The 14,136-nt window shown below is 54.4% G+C and overlaps 4 protein-coding genes across 4 annotated transcripts; 1 reads left to right on the top strand and 3 right to left on the bottom strand.

Annotated features, from left to right (window-relative positions):
- Nucleotides 1–594: 594 nt before the first annotated feature.
- J4E93_006961 (uncharacterized protein) lies at nt 595–1,992 on the top strand (the record flags this gene model as incomplete). Its single annotated transcript, XM_049344871.1, has 1 exon — nt 595–1,992. The coding sequence occupies one exon, from the start codon at nt 595–597 to the stop codon at nt 1,990–1,992; it is 1,398 nt and encodes a 465-aa protein (XP_049197796.1).
- Nucleotides 1,993–2,391: 399 nt separating this feature from the next.
- J4E93_006960 (uncharacterized protein) lies at nt 2,392–7,243 on the bottom strand (the record flags this gene model as incomplete). The annotated part of the gene is made up of 3 exons (XM_049344870.1): nt 2,392–2,677; nt 2,736–4,356; nt 4,411–7,243. 3 exons carry the CDS (start codon nt 7,241–7,243, stop codon nt 2,392–2,394), a joined length of 4,740 nt encoding a protein of 1,579 aa, XP_049197795.1.
- A 2,237-nt stretch (nt 7,244–9,480) lies between these two features.
- On the bottom strand, nt 9,481–10,506 carry J4E93_006959 (uncharacterized protein; the record flags this gene model as incomplete). The annotated part of the gene is made up of 1 exon (XM_049344869.1): nt 9,481–10,506. The coding sequence occupies one exon, from the start codon at nt 10,504–10,506 to the stop codon at nt 9,481–9,483; it is 1,026 nt and encodes a 341-aa protein (XP_049197794.1).
- A 385-nt stretch (nt 10,507–10,891) lies between these two features.
- J4E93_006958 (uncharacterized protein) lies at nt 10,892–13,810 on the bottom strand (the record flags this gene model as incomplete). The annotated part of the gene is made up of 2 exons (XM_049344868.1): nt 10,892–11,539; nt 11,585–13,810. The coding sequence occupies 2 exons, from the start codon at nt 13,808–13,810 to the stop codon at nt 10,892–10,894; spliced, it is 2,874 nt and encodes a 957-aa protein (XP_049197793.1).
- Nucleotides 13,811–14,136: the final 326 nt, after the last annotated feature.

Here is a 14,136-nt window from a genome sequence, read left to right as displayed (position 1 = left end):
ACAGGCTGCACAAATCTTAGCGGGGTCGTCATACCCTGCAAGCTCACCACCCGAAACCACCAACATGCCCTCTTCGGCAACTTTAGGCAAAACCATCGATCACAGCTGCCCTTTCGTGCCCTTTCCACGCGACGCCTACTGATCCATCCAATGACCGTCCAACGCCGTCGTGCCCTCTGTGCCCCTTCCTGCACGCCATCGGAACCCTCAAATTACCCTGTACAGCAACTTCCAGCCCACCCATCGATTCCCTCGGAGCACGTACATGTGCATGGTTCTCTTTCAAGACACCGCCGCAGGAAACACGCGTTGTAGCGTCGTACGTCCAGGCGGTGAGGTCCACGGGTGGTTCACGAGACCCTCCATTGAGGCTGAATGACGTCGTTTGCTCCGCCTCGCATGGAGCTTATCGAACACTTTGGTCACCAGTAGGACCCGAGCATCTACGCCCACCGCTTCCACGATATACACAAACTTCCTCCGCCAGTATGATTCCCTTATTCTAGATCTCCTTTTTGCCTGTCTCTCTGTGTGTTCTCTTCCTGCGCGTTCAGTCCCTGCATTTCCAGCGTCCAGCTTTCAGCGAGTCGAGTCATGTCTTTCCTACAGCAAGTCCGCAACACGACGCGGCGCTTCCGCCGCACCCAGCTGCACAACATCGAGACCATAAAATCGCAACCGTTGGCCGAACTATCGGGTTCGCTGGGTGACCTGGGGACTCTCCTACCGCTTATGACTACCCTCGTCCTGACAAACTCGATATCGCTCCCGTCCACTCTCCTCTTCACCGGCGCAGCAAATGTACTCACAGGCCTCGCATTCGGCATCCCACTACCAGTACAACCGATGAAAGCCATAGCCGCAGTAGCAATCGCACGCCAATTCACGCTGGAACAGAATGCAGCTGCGGGGCTAGTGGTCGCGGGCTTGGTTGGTGTTTTCAGCATCACAGGATTGATTAACTGGGCAAATCGCGTCACGCCCATTCCAGTGGTAAAAGGGATTCAAGTCGGAGCAGGCCTATCGCTATGCCTAAGCACAGGAACAAAACTCCTCTCATCACTAACCTGGACGGGACCATGGTGGGGCGACAACCTCTTCATAGCCATCGCAGCAGTTATGCTGCTACTATGCACATTCCCCTACCCCCGCATACCCTACGCAATGATAATCTTCCTAATCGGCATCCTCCTCTCCTTCGCAGCCCCACAAAACGACAAAGTCTCCGTCCCACACGCCGCAATCCCCATCCTGCATCCCTCGGCCAAAGACTTCCTCGAAGCAACAACAACAGCATCGCTAGGCCAACTCCCGCTCACCTTACTCAACTCCGTCATCGCCGCTTCAGCACTCTCATCTGACCTGCTACCATCGCCACCTTACCCCGCCGCGCCCACCGTAACGGAACTAGGCATCTCAGTCGCGGCTATCAATCTGCTGGGCTGCTGGTTCGGCGCCATGCCCGCGTGCCACGGGTCCGGTGGACTGGCCGGTCAGTTCCGATTCGGTGCTCGGAGCGGGAGTAGTATAATTTTCCTGGGGGCAGTCAAGTTCATGCTAGGCCTTATTGCGTTTTGGAAAGCGGATGCGATTATCAGCACGTTACACGATATACCCAAAGCGCTGCTGGGTGTGCTGGTTCTGGCTGCGGGCGTGGAACTAGCGAAGGTGGGGGAGAGTATTAATACCGATGCAAGGGATTTGAGGGTGCTGGAGAGGGATATGACGTGGGATGGGAAGAGGGTCAAGGAGTTGGATGAGAGGGAGAGGAAGGAGAGGTGGATGGTTATGCTGGTTACGGTGGCGGCGCTGTTGACGTTCAAGAATGATGCGGTGGGGTTCGTGAGCGGGTTGGCGTGGCATTGGGGGTTTGTGGCGGCACGGAGGATTGAGATGGGCAGGGCTGAGGAGCCGGTTTGGAGGAGCGTGGGGAGTGAGAGGGGGGAGAGGGCGGGGTTGTTGGCGCATAGTGAGAGTGATACTGTTGCGTAGATGGGGTAGTCATCAGATAAGAGTCGTGGCTAGATGCCGCCGTTCTTAACAACATCAGATACATGATATTTCAGAAGTCTCACAATCACAAACACTTCTAGTAAAAACCATCAAGTTCAACATTCTAGTCATATCAACGTAATGGTACGCAAGCTGGCAAGCGGACCATTGTTGGATTAGGTGAGGTTGTATGTACATACATGTAAGAAACAAAACATGCTTGATAAATATGTGCTCAGCGCTTGAGCGTATGAGAAACAGTAGATCTAAGTCTTGAAAAAAGGTATAAACGACATGCGCACCAAAACATGTATACAACTAATATGTCGTCATGCAGCGAGAACGCCCATCAAAAACGAAAGTACGAAACAAACAGCAAAGCAGGGTCATAAAGGACGATTATGCTTTTTCTGAGATCTCATGTGCTTGTGTCGGCGGTGTGGTAGTTCCGGTAATGGAAGCGTACCGCGCGGTTTCGGTGTTCTTCTCGCCGGTTTGCTCGGTGTTGGAGTTGAGGCTGCTGCCGACGTGCGAGGGCTGGTCGAGATGCTGTTCCTTGACGGCGCCAGCGTGGGCACCGACTTCCTTCTTGTCTTTCTTCTCCTTCTTCGGCTTGGGCATGCGGAGGAGGTAGTAGAAGGCGAGGGCGGCGACGATGTTGAAGATGACGTAGACCCAGAGGATGCTGTGAGGTAGAGTTAGTAACAGGTTCGAAAGGGAGGATATGGATCGGAGTGACTTACCCAAAGTTGCGCCAAGCGTCGCCGTAGTCGGAGGAGATGCTGCGGAGGAAAACATTGGTGTCCTCGATAGCGCAGAAGTTGCAGTCGGTCATGGCCTCGGGGTTGGTCATCTTACCACCGGCAGATGCTGTCCAGGCCTCGATGTATTGACCGCAGGTTTCGTTTTCGCGAGGGTCGAAGTGGATCAACTCGTTCTGCGCGCACTGCACATTGGCGTTGGCGAGGCCAACAGAAAGCAATCCAGACACCATGTACGTAAAGGGCGAGACGCGGTACATGAAGATCCAGAAGCGGGGGAAGGTGGACGGCTGGGCAAGGACACCACAGAAGATCAAGCAGAGCGAGAACATCAAGTTGGCAATGTTGCCACCAGTCTCAGCGGAGTCGATACCAGCAATGACCATGTGTGTGAATGTCGACGTGAAGATCAGGAACATCCAGACGAAGAGGAAGAATTGGAAACCACGGTAGGTGACGGCGTCGGTTTGCGCTGCGTTGTTGTACAGGCCAATGGGGTAGTACCAGCAGAAGTAGATGATCACGGCCATGAGCGAGTTCCATGGGAGCTCGACAGCGATGTTGGAGATCATGAAGGCCTTCCAAGAGTAGGTCTTACTGGGGCGTTCGCGGACCTCGTACAGAGCACGCTGAGTAACGAAGTGAGGCATGATCTGTTGGACCAATTGACCGAAGATTGTCAGCAACATGAAGATACCGAACATTTGGTTCTGGAGACCAGTCTGCGTGTTGGGCATCTGGAAGAGAGAGAAACCGATGAAGAGGGCCGAGAGCGTGCAGAGGAAGGTCTTGGAGTAGATGTACGAGGGTGTGCGCCAGTACTGCGTCCAGACACGGGACATGGTCTCGCGAAGTTGAACCATAAAAGGTGCGGCGAACTCGCGGTAGGCAGCCTTGTCCTCTCGCTTCTGAGCAGACATGGTACGTTGAAGAGCCTCAGCTTGGCCGCGTTCGGACTTGAGTTCGGCGAGATGGCGCTTGACCTCACGGTACTCGGCGGAGTCGCGCCAGGTCTGGTGCCAGTCGATGTCTGTGTGCGAACCGGGAGCGGCACCAATGACTTCCAACATCCATTCAGCAGGGTTGGCGGCAGGCGGGCAAGGAGGGCCACCATTGCGAACGAAGTAGTCTACGAGGACGTGCGAGTTCTCACCGACATCTCCATAGTAGACAGTGCGTCCACCACGGGCCAAGAAGAGAAGACGATCGAAACGTTGGAACAACATGGCACTAGGCTGGTGGATAGTGCAAAGAATAGCCTGACCGTTCTTCTTCAACTTGTCCAAGAGATCCAGAATAGCCCAAGAGGTTTGCGAGTCGAGTCCAGAGGTGGGCTCGTCCAAGAAGAGAAGAAGAGCAGGCTTAGCAGCCAGTTCCACACCGATAGTAAGACGCTTGCGCTGCTCAACGTTGAGACCTTCACCAGGGACACCGACGATAGCATCAGCGTATTCAGTCATCTCCAGAAGCTTGATAACCTCCTCGACGTATTCGACCTTCTCTTGACGAGAGACGTGTGCGGGTTGACGGAGGACGGCGGAGAAGGTGAGGGCTTCACGGACGGTCGAGGTGGAGAGATGGAGATCTTGCTGCTGAGCGTAACCTGAATGCGAAGTTAGTGTGTGTTACTAATGTTAGCGATAGTATGGAGACATACCTGTCTTGCGCTGGAAAGAGTCGTCACGAGGCTTGCCATCGACCAGCATCTGACCGGTAATGACACCCATGGTAGTACGCGTAGCCAAGCAATCCAAGAGAGTCGTTTTACCAGCACCAGATACACCCATGAGCGCAGTTAAGGTACCCGGCTTGACCCATCCATCAACGTGATCGAGAATACGGCGGGGCTCTTTCTTGATAGTGATGTCGTAGCAAACATCCTCCCACTGGAAGATGGCAGTTTGGCGTTCGATAATGGCGATGTCGTCGGAGCTGTTCTGAACAGAGGTATTGCGTGCAGGTTGAGCGGCTTCCAGATCTTCTTCGGACTTGCTCTTGGGCGCAGGGAGTTTGTGGCTACGCTGGAAGACAAGGACTTCACCCTTGGACTTCTTGGCGGTGATGAACTCAGTACCAGCGAGGTAGACACCCATGAGACCGAACATGAAGACCCACATGATGCCGAAGTTGCGCCACTTGTTCTTTGCGTAGTAGTTGAAGGCCGAGTTGATGTAAGCATCACCACTAACGAATGGCTGTCCGGGAACAGAGCCGATGGTCCTGCAAGCTTGTTGAACACCAGAAACGTCTTCGTAGCCGGGACCGAAAGGAATGAACTCGTTGCACTCGAATTGTCTGTTGTGGAACTCGTTGACCATGAGAGCCTCGAAACCGTAACTGACAGGGTTGATGTAGCGGATCCACTTGGACCAGCCCAGCATGTAGCTGGGAGGGATAGCGAAACCAGTGTACATGACGAGACCTAGGATGAGGATGGCGGCGGGTGCAAGAGCCTGGACAAGAGAGCGGGACAGAGAGGCGATGGAACGGAAGAACATGGACATGACGAGCGTCAATGTGAAGGAGATGAGGACGAAGAAGAAGAAGTTGCCGGGCTCTCGTCGCAGGTTCGTCATGAAGTACAGGACCAAGTTGAAGGTGATCGAATTGACAATCTTGTATGGCATGTCGGTCAACATACTGGCAAAGGCTTCAGCGGACGGGTGGTACAGGGCGTAACGAGAGTGCTTTTCGACAATGGGACGTTGAGCGTAAAGCGTCAAGATCTCGAGGGCGGAACCGAAAGCGTTCATCAGGATGGCGAAGAAGAGAAGAGCGGATCGAGAGTAGAAACTCGAAGTGGTAGGCTGGAGGTTGTAGAAGACGGACGAGATGACAAGACCCATGATGGAGTTGGCGATGAGTTGCGTGATGGTGATACTGGGATCAGCCTTCAAGCGAACGAAGCCTCGCCACAAGCAAAGCTTGACCTGCTGCATGTACGAAAGAGTGTATGGTGACTTCTCACGCTGACCCTTGGCCTTCTGGAGCTGGCGCGACTCCTTGAAGCGCTGGCCAGCCTCGCCACCAATGGGGTACTTTTGCTCGTAAGCTTCGATCTCTTGTAGGAGAGCTGCGCGCTCTGGTGACTCGGCCCAGCGCTGCGCGAACTCATCCGGAGTGCGTGGGACACGGTTCTCGAAGCCCTCGCGAACAATACGCTCCAAAGGACTGGTCATGGAAGTCAAGAAATCGGCATCGGTCTGACGGTCAGGGCAGAGGAAACCCATGTTGACGAAGAAGGCCTTCGCGTCGGTGGTCTTTCCGAAGAAGATTTGGCGACCCTCGTAGAGCACAAGTACCTTGTCGAAGAGGTCGTAGGCAGCCTGGGGTGCCTGGTAGATGGCGACACAGGCAGTGGTACCGTTGATCTCAGTCTCCATGCGGAGGGTCTTGCAGAACTCGATGGCGTTGGCGGAATCAAGACCACGGGTGGAGTTGTCCCACGCTTGCAGTGGCGCTCTGCTGAGGGAGGCTTCGGCGATGGTAACACGCTTTCGCTCTCCACCAGAGACACCGCGAAGGAAGTCGTTACCGACACGAGTGTTGACGGTGTGAGAAATTCCATACAAGGCCATGATGACATCGCGCTGGTGCTCGGCGTATTGCTGTACACTCACGCCGCCTGGGATATTCCTTGGCCGACGTGCTTGAGCAGCGAAGTAGAGAGTCTCGCCAACGGTCATCATGGGGAAATGAACATCGACTTCGGCAGTGTAGATGGCTTCACCGCGGTAGTTCTTGTTCATGAGCTCTGGGCTGACACCCTGGTAGTTGATGTGCGAGCTTGAGTCGACGACGAAACCGTGCGTCTCTCCAGTGATGGTCTTGAGGAAAGTCGAGCAACCAGATCCAGGAGGTCCAAGAACGACCAGCATCTCGCCAGCCTCGACCAAACCATCACAGTGCTGCAGGATGTCGATCTTGCGGCCCTTGTCGCCCATGATTTTCTTGACAAGCGCAGGTCCATCTAGCCACACGTTACCAACAGTCTTCTGGTAATCAGTGTCGGTTCCGAAACCGTGAACGTTGAGATCGCGGAATGATACACCAGCCGTTCGTGTAGGGGGCGCATTCTCGTCATTTAGCTGTAGGTTCAGCATAGCCTTGGTCCATGCTCGTGCGTTGAAGTGTTCGCCATTGGGGTCCAAAGCGGAATTGGGTGCCGCATTGAACGGATTTTGGTTTGCTGAAGATTGTTGACTCTGCGAGGTAAGTCTGCGGGCTAATTGGTGAACGGCCTCTTCTCTCCGAGCAGCCTCGGCGATTTCGTCGGCGTCATGTGTATTGTAGTTTCCATCCTTGCGGTCGGTGTGATTGTTATGACTTTGTGGCGAGCCCTCGACAGCTGCTATTGTGGATGCATCTGACTCTGCTTGCTCGTTGTCGTTGTAGTGGGAAGGTTGTCTGCCGCCCATCTCTGGTGGTGGAACGCCGCCGGATACAGCCTCGCGGTCCATGTTGGTTGTAAAATTGCCGACTAGACTCATGGTGGGCGAGAGATCGCCACTTGGGGGCAGAGATTAGTCAGGCGAAGGAGAAATGCAAAGAAGGACAGGTATTAAAAAGGTAATAGAGTTTGTATGGCAGGAACAACAAGACCAGGCCGGGGGGATGAGGTAGATGATAATAAAGGTAGCAGCAGCTACTGCTAATGAGGACCCAGGCGGCCGCCCCAGTAAAGGATTTGGTCCATCGGGCGGCGGACAGACGGCTTGGCTGGAGACGGATGGCGGAAGCGCGCTGGTCCTCTCGCTTGCATCGAGAGCGGCTAGCGTCATGCCTCGGATACGGTGCATACGTTGTCCAGTGGCCGTAGTGTGCAGACGGTGATTGGCCGATAGAGCTTCACGCGATTTCGACTCATTCTACATCCACCACTGTCGTTTCGACGTGAACGGTCCGAACAAAGTTACGTCCGCCAGCGACGATCGCCGTTCGGCCATGCGGCTCTGAGTGCTCTCTCTGGTAACCACAGTGGTGGAACCTGCATCGCCTACTGTACACTGTCCTCTGTATACAGCACGATATCCGAGCTAGTTCGTCCGACCAACGCCCGCGGATGCCCCTAAGCCTTGGCCAAGCTCACATGCAGCCCATTTGCCCTCTGCGATAAGCGAAAGAGAAAGCGAATCCCCGCCAGACCCCTAGAGAAAAAGAAGGTCTTACAGTCGACTGTCTCAGGCAATCGAGGGCTGCATACGCCATCGCGACACTGCACGCAACCGACAGAAACAACCACATTAACACTGTACCTCATCTTGACGTCGTGCATCTTCGTTTCCCCTGCGCATGCTTGCATACCGCGCCAATCAAACGCACCCCGGTACGCCCCTCCCAAACGAAGAGCCCCAGACCCTTCCCTCGCACAAGCACAGCGGACGAAAATCGCAGATCGCGAGATTCAGGGTGAAGGCAGAGTGGATCCAGCCCCCGGAGTGGTTGCGTGGCCATCTGCTCGGTGTTGGTGCTGCATTCGGTTCGACCTGCCGTGGGAAGTGTTTTGGTGGCTTGCCCGGGTGTGTGTTTGTGTCCTCGGGTGCGTCGACCTTCTAGCGCGGATTCGGCGACGGATGTAGCGTCTTCCGGTCCCACGGATCCATGGATGATGTTCAGCCCTACCCTGACACCTGCCATGTGCGTGGCACGGTGCTGGTTCAAAAGGCTTCCGGGTCCCGTTGCTTCTCGATACTGATTCCGGAATCTCCACTGCTGACTGCCGCTGCTTATCGTCGTGCCGCTCGAGAGGGTCTGTGAGGTTGTTGGTCCCCGGGATACGGCGAGGATGGCGGATCTTGGCTGTTCCGATCGCCGGCTCATCTATTGACATATACCTCAAATGCGCGCGCGGTATGTTGTTGGTATGTACTGCTGACTGTGCGCGCTTTTTCGAGTTCGCTGTATGCCGTTTAAACGGTGTGCATCTTACGACTGCTTTGTGCCGGTCAGCGTTGGCATGTTACGCCCCGGGTAATATTATGCCACTCACAGTCATCTAGGCAGTCATCAAGCCGTCGATCGAGCTACTGAACTTGCGATAGGTTCAGTCAGTACTTGGCCTCTTATCTGCAGACGCTGCATATTCCTCAACGATCTGACGATTTTCTTACAGCAGGGCGTCAGGCAGCGATTCCACATACTCAGTGCGACCAGCCGCTGCCCAACTTATCGCGAATACAACAAAATCGCCAAGAGTGCGACACTGAATCCTATATAACGGTAGCATCCTTACTCAGACGTTCGTCAATTCCCACCGGTCGTATGCTGTGCAGCCCGTTGAGACAGCTACCGAAGAATCGACATGGCAATGTTCTTACCCGAACTGCTGAGTACATCTCGACAGGCAGCGAATGCAGGATCAACCCGCTGAATGTGTCCAAGACTACCGGGACGTGAGAGACCTATATACGTCTTAGCATCCACAGTCGGGGACATGAAGGGGTCCGGCTTACTATTGCGTCTTCCCTCCGCACAGATCCGTCGGTCCGATTGCCCACCCAGATATATCTCTAACGTTGCGGGACGGCCTGGGGTAGTGCTGATGAGCTTATCGAGACAACCGACGGCACGTCTGAGCAATGGCCATGTCGTTCCTTTCAAGACTCATTTTCATAATTACTTGGTGGAAATTGAGTGTAAAACACATGACGTAAATGTGCACAGTATATCCATCCATAGATCTAAGAAACTTCAACTTACATGCAATTTCCCCAACCCATTTCCCATCTCACAACTTCCCCTTCCCACTCCCCTCCCCCTTCTTCTTCGCCAACGGCCTCAAAATACACTGCTGAGTCATACTAGCCACACACCTCCCCCCCTCATCCCAAACCCAGCCCTCTCCAAAACTCCTCCCCTCCCCCGCAACCTTACACCTCAACTCCCTCAGCAACCACCCCTCATCCAATTTCAACTCCTCCGTATCCACAAACAGCCTCAAGGAGAAATCCAAACTAGACACCGCACTCGCATCCCCAAACCACATATGGTTGAACGACAGGGGTAAGAACGCAATGCCTAGATCCATGAGAAAGGTCAGGGAAGTCATGTTGTCGGTAGCAGTGGGAAGTTGTTCTCTGCTGCGGATCCAGTCCGCGGTGCTGCGCTCCGATGGCGGGAGCGCGTCTTGGGTGTGCGGTGCTGAGGCGGCGATGCCGTAGAGGTTCTGGGTGAAGATGCTGTCTGGAACAAGGCGTTGGTCGTAGAAGTGCGAGATTAGATTGAAGCTCTTTTCGTGGGCTTGCTTTAGCTTTTTTGGGACCGTGCCTTTCTTCACGAGCGCGGTGAAGGCCGCCTCAGGTGTAGGACAGTCACGCCAGCTGGGGTGGGTGTGCGTGTGGGAGTAGGATAGGAGGGATGTGGGGGAGCTGATTATGAAATCGGCGGTTGCGAGGAGGCATATTCTGCTTTCTGGCTTTTGGCCTTCTTTGGGAGTGGTTGTTTGGCTTACTTCGACTTGGCGCGTTGCGAAGGTCCGGGTTTGGCGTACTACTCGTACGCTGGCTCGGAGGGGTCGGTCGGTGTATGCGGGGCCTAGGTAGTTTCCTTGGAGAGAGTAGAGGTTGTAGCCGTCTGGTACGGTGAGACAGGCTGCTTTGCAAGCTACGGCGATGGTGTAGCCGCCGTAGGCAATGTCCAGTGGATTGCCCATTTTCTGGGGTAGGTTGATCATTTCGAATTCGTTTTCGCCGGTTTGCCGTAGGGCTAGTTGCTCCATGAAAGGCTTTTGTGAGGGCATGGCTTGATCCGTCATCCTTGGGTGGTATAGTTGAATGCAACGAATTGAGGTGTGTTGATGTGGCGAAAGTATCAAGATGGTGTTTATAGGATTGACAGGCAACGCTGATTTAGTGTGGTAGCTTTGAGATGGCAGAGAGTTCAATGATAAAGCCCCTGATCAATGTAGATATGTTCTTGGGGATGTTGCGGCCGTTACGGATCGAAAGTCATGCCGCTGCCGCTAGCGTGCTGCACCAATAATCTAACCTCGGCAGGACTTCCCGCTGGTGTGCAGCCCCTCACCTGGATCAAGGTATGGTTGCGAAGTACTCTCCAGCATCAGTAACTTGGCGTAGTATGGAGAAAGTCTTGAATGATATTTTGATCAGTTGATGATATACAGCATACAATTACTCCAATCACCAAATCCTCTTAGCAACCATCGCATACCGACTAACATGACCAAAGCTCGTCCCCTTCTCTTTTTCCTCCTGTTCTTTCTTCCTACCCTTCTCATCTCTCTCCCTCAATCTCTTCAGGGTCTCAGGATCATCATCGTAAATCACCTTCCTCTTCTCCTCATCGACATCCACAACGCCCCAGCCTCCGATTCTCTTACCCCCAGTTTCAACGTTCATCTTTTCTCGTTCCTGCATACTGTAGTATCGTTTGCGACTAACAGATAGGAGAAGCATGCCGAGAATGAGTTTGAAAGCGAGGAAGATAAGGTAGCCGACGAGGAAAACGATGAGCATGGTGGAGCCGGCGATGAGGTCGTCGAGGGTGTATGACAGGGGATTGTACCAGGCTTGCGAGGGGATGCCGGCGCCGAAGGAGGAGCGGCCTAGGGCGCGGCGAAAGACGTGGTCGATGTGAGCTAGTGCTGCGGTCGTTGTGGGGGATGAGGTCGGGTCGGAAGAGAGAGATGTTGATGTGGTGTGGAGGGGAGGCGGCATGTGCATGGCGATGAACATGTGGTAGGTCTGTATAGCAGCACGGATGAAGAGACAGGATAGTGGTATGACTGGCAAGCCAAGACGTCGTGTCAAGTCCGCATCAGCAAAGGCCTGTGCATGTTAGCTAGCAAATTATGGGAGAGTTGGACGACTTACATTAGAATAGTAGTCCTTTGCAAGAACGTCGAAGAACTTGCTATACACCTCTGGCTTGTACTGATTGAACTTGGTGATGTATGCGTGCTTCAGCCAGTCGACAAACATCTCGCTACCCAACACCAGCAGGAATGGATTAAGTACCTGCGCGATGTACTTCGGAAAGATAGTGAAGCTCATAGGTATGATACTCGTAGCCTTGAACGATGTCGCAGAAGAAACGTTGGCAGAACCTGTGAACATGGCTGTCCAAGAGGTGTCGCTGCTTTGAATGCTCAAGCCACCAACCTCGACAACGTTGCGCATGGCGATGATGAGAAGCATGAGCCAGAGCTGGAAACGCTCTACAATATCTGCGCAGGTAATCTGGAAAAGATTTTCCTTTTCAAACTTCTTGAACACCGTGCCCTTGATTTCGACGAATTGGTTGGACATCAAGAGCGTCAGTAGTGCGTTGGAATAGGAGTTGACGGCCACATTCAGCGTTATCACTTGGTAGAACAGCGCTGTAGCATGGGCGACAGTGTATACCAATGCAAGTGCGAACATTCCAAATGGACGGAGGACCTTGCTTCTGCCGTCAGGATTACGGTCCAGCGTCTCGCGAGAAAAGAGGCATTCCAGCACGTCTTGACCAACAGCTGAGAGCAAACGATCGCAGACCTCAAGAACGTTGTAGATAACGTAGAGCTTGATGGCTGATTGTCCACGAATGCCATGGTACATGCGACTCGCGTCGAAGCGCATCAAGACGAAGCAGCTGGCAATGACCAGTAGACCCTTCAGTATGTCTGCTTTGTGGCTTGGTTGTAGCGTAGAAGGCGTGGACTTGGTACGGCGGTGACGGAATCGGGAGTTTCGAGGCCGGCGCGCTCTGAGCTCATTCATGTCTGGAAACTTGAAGGTCGTCGACATTTGAGGATTCTGCCTAGCTGTGGTGTTTGCCGAGGGAACTGTAGAGGATGATGGCTTCCGCGACATAGACGGAGGCACTTCCTCGGCGGGTGTTGGTAATGGCGTAGGGCCATCGGTCTGCTTCCTGCGCTGCCAAAGACGAGGAAGGCCATCGTACACGAACGCCCAAAGATCGCGAAACTCCTTCACGATGACCGAGCCCCACCATTTGACCAGAATGGCAATGGCGAGCAGGAAGCGGAGGGGCAAGATTGTCAAGACGTGCATCCATGCATCCAGACAAGCCAGCGCTCCAAATCCAAGTATGCCCTCGATCTTCAGCGGTATCCTCAGGAAGTTGAGCAAGCGCTCGTACTTGATCTCGGATGTTTCGTATGGAAAGTCCGTCGTCGCCGGGCGGTATATGTATAATGGAGAAGGCCGACTTGCGGAAAGTTCCAACGAGAGAAAGGTAGGCATCGACATTGGCGGCAGCGGAAGGGCGATTGGTGTCGGAGAAACCTGCTCACGTATCTCGCGCGCCTCCTTGTGTCGGTCGTGGCCCTTGGACGTGCCATCTCTGTGGTCCAGACTCAACGGCGGCGGAATATGCCTGTTATGCCTCCGGTCCTCTGTCTCTTGTGTCTGGTTGTGTGTGCGCGATCGCGACCTTGACGTTGTCCTTCGTGGGAGCGAGGGCGTGGTGACGGATCGTGAGGAAAGCGACGGGCGGCCGTTGCGCAATTCGGTTGCAGGTGTCTTGATCAGGACGACTTCCTTCTCTCGCGGCCCGTCCCGCCCTCTTGATCCCTTCTCTCTCCTCGCTTCACCATTCAGCTCCACCGGCCGCTCCAGCACGACGCCCAAGAGCTTGTTGCTGCCCTGGCCATCGCCATCTTCCAGCGGCGTGGCGTCTTCCAGCTCGTCTTCGAGAATCGGTGTGGCTGCTCGGACAGGTATGCTCGCAGGCTCGCTCGTGAGTTCCTGGATCTGGCGGGGACTGAGCTTGAGAATCTTCTCGTGCTCCGACACGCTGCTCCTCCGCCGCCCATCTCCAGGCCGCTTGATAGGCCGTATCTTCTCGCTGGTGTCGGAGAGAATGGCCTCTTCGTGCACGCTGGGCCTCCTGCTCGGCGCACTGGAGCTGATTGCGCTATTTGGCTCGGTTTTGGCGCCATTCGTCATGGCCTGTAGCGGTTCCTCGCTTTTGGCTTCATGGGCGCGGCGGCCACTCGGAGGTGCCACATCGTCCGGTTCGGGCGTCGAGGAAGGCGTGGGGAGCTGGCCCGTCGTATGCGATTCACCGTATATCCGTGTTTCTGCCCCGTTCATGGCGTGAGGGGCTGAAGGTGCTGGTTGAGTGCATCGTGTATTGCTCCTTGTCGTGCTGGGCAATCGCGACGTGTTGCCGCTTCTTCGGGTGCTCGGTTCGACCAGAACACTAAGCAGACCCCGGCCACCACTGACCTCGCACTCTCCAACAACACTTTTGGGTGAATGGATCTCCAACAACTTATTTCCATTACAGAATCTAAACGAATAATGCGCAAAGCCCTTTATGGACACGGTATGACGTCCATGATACCGCGTTGACTTGGGCCACTTATACGATGACAGCCAGACGGATTGTCGCCAGGACCAGGAAACTCACAATTCTG

Source organism: Alternaria ventricosa, assembly GCF_023758065.1.
Source record: "Alternaria ventricosa strain BMP 2768 chromosome Unknown scaffold_12, whole genome shotgun sequence".
Taxonomy (NCBI): Eukaryota; Fungi; Ascomycota; class Dothideomycetes; order Pleosporales; family Pleosporaceae; genus Alternaria; species Alternaria ventricosa.
The sequence above is the reverse complement of the archived record's forward strand: the minus strand, read 5'-3'. Positions and strand labels throughout refer to the sequence as shown.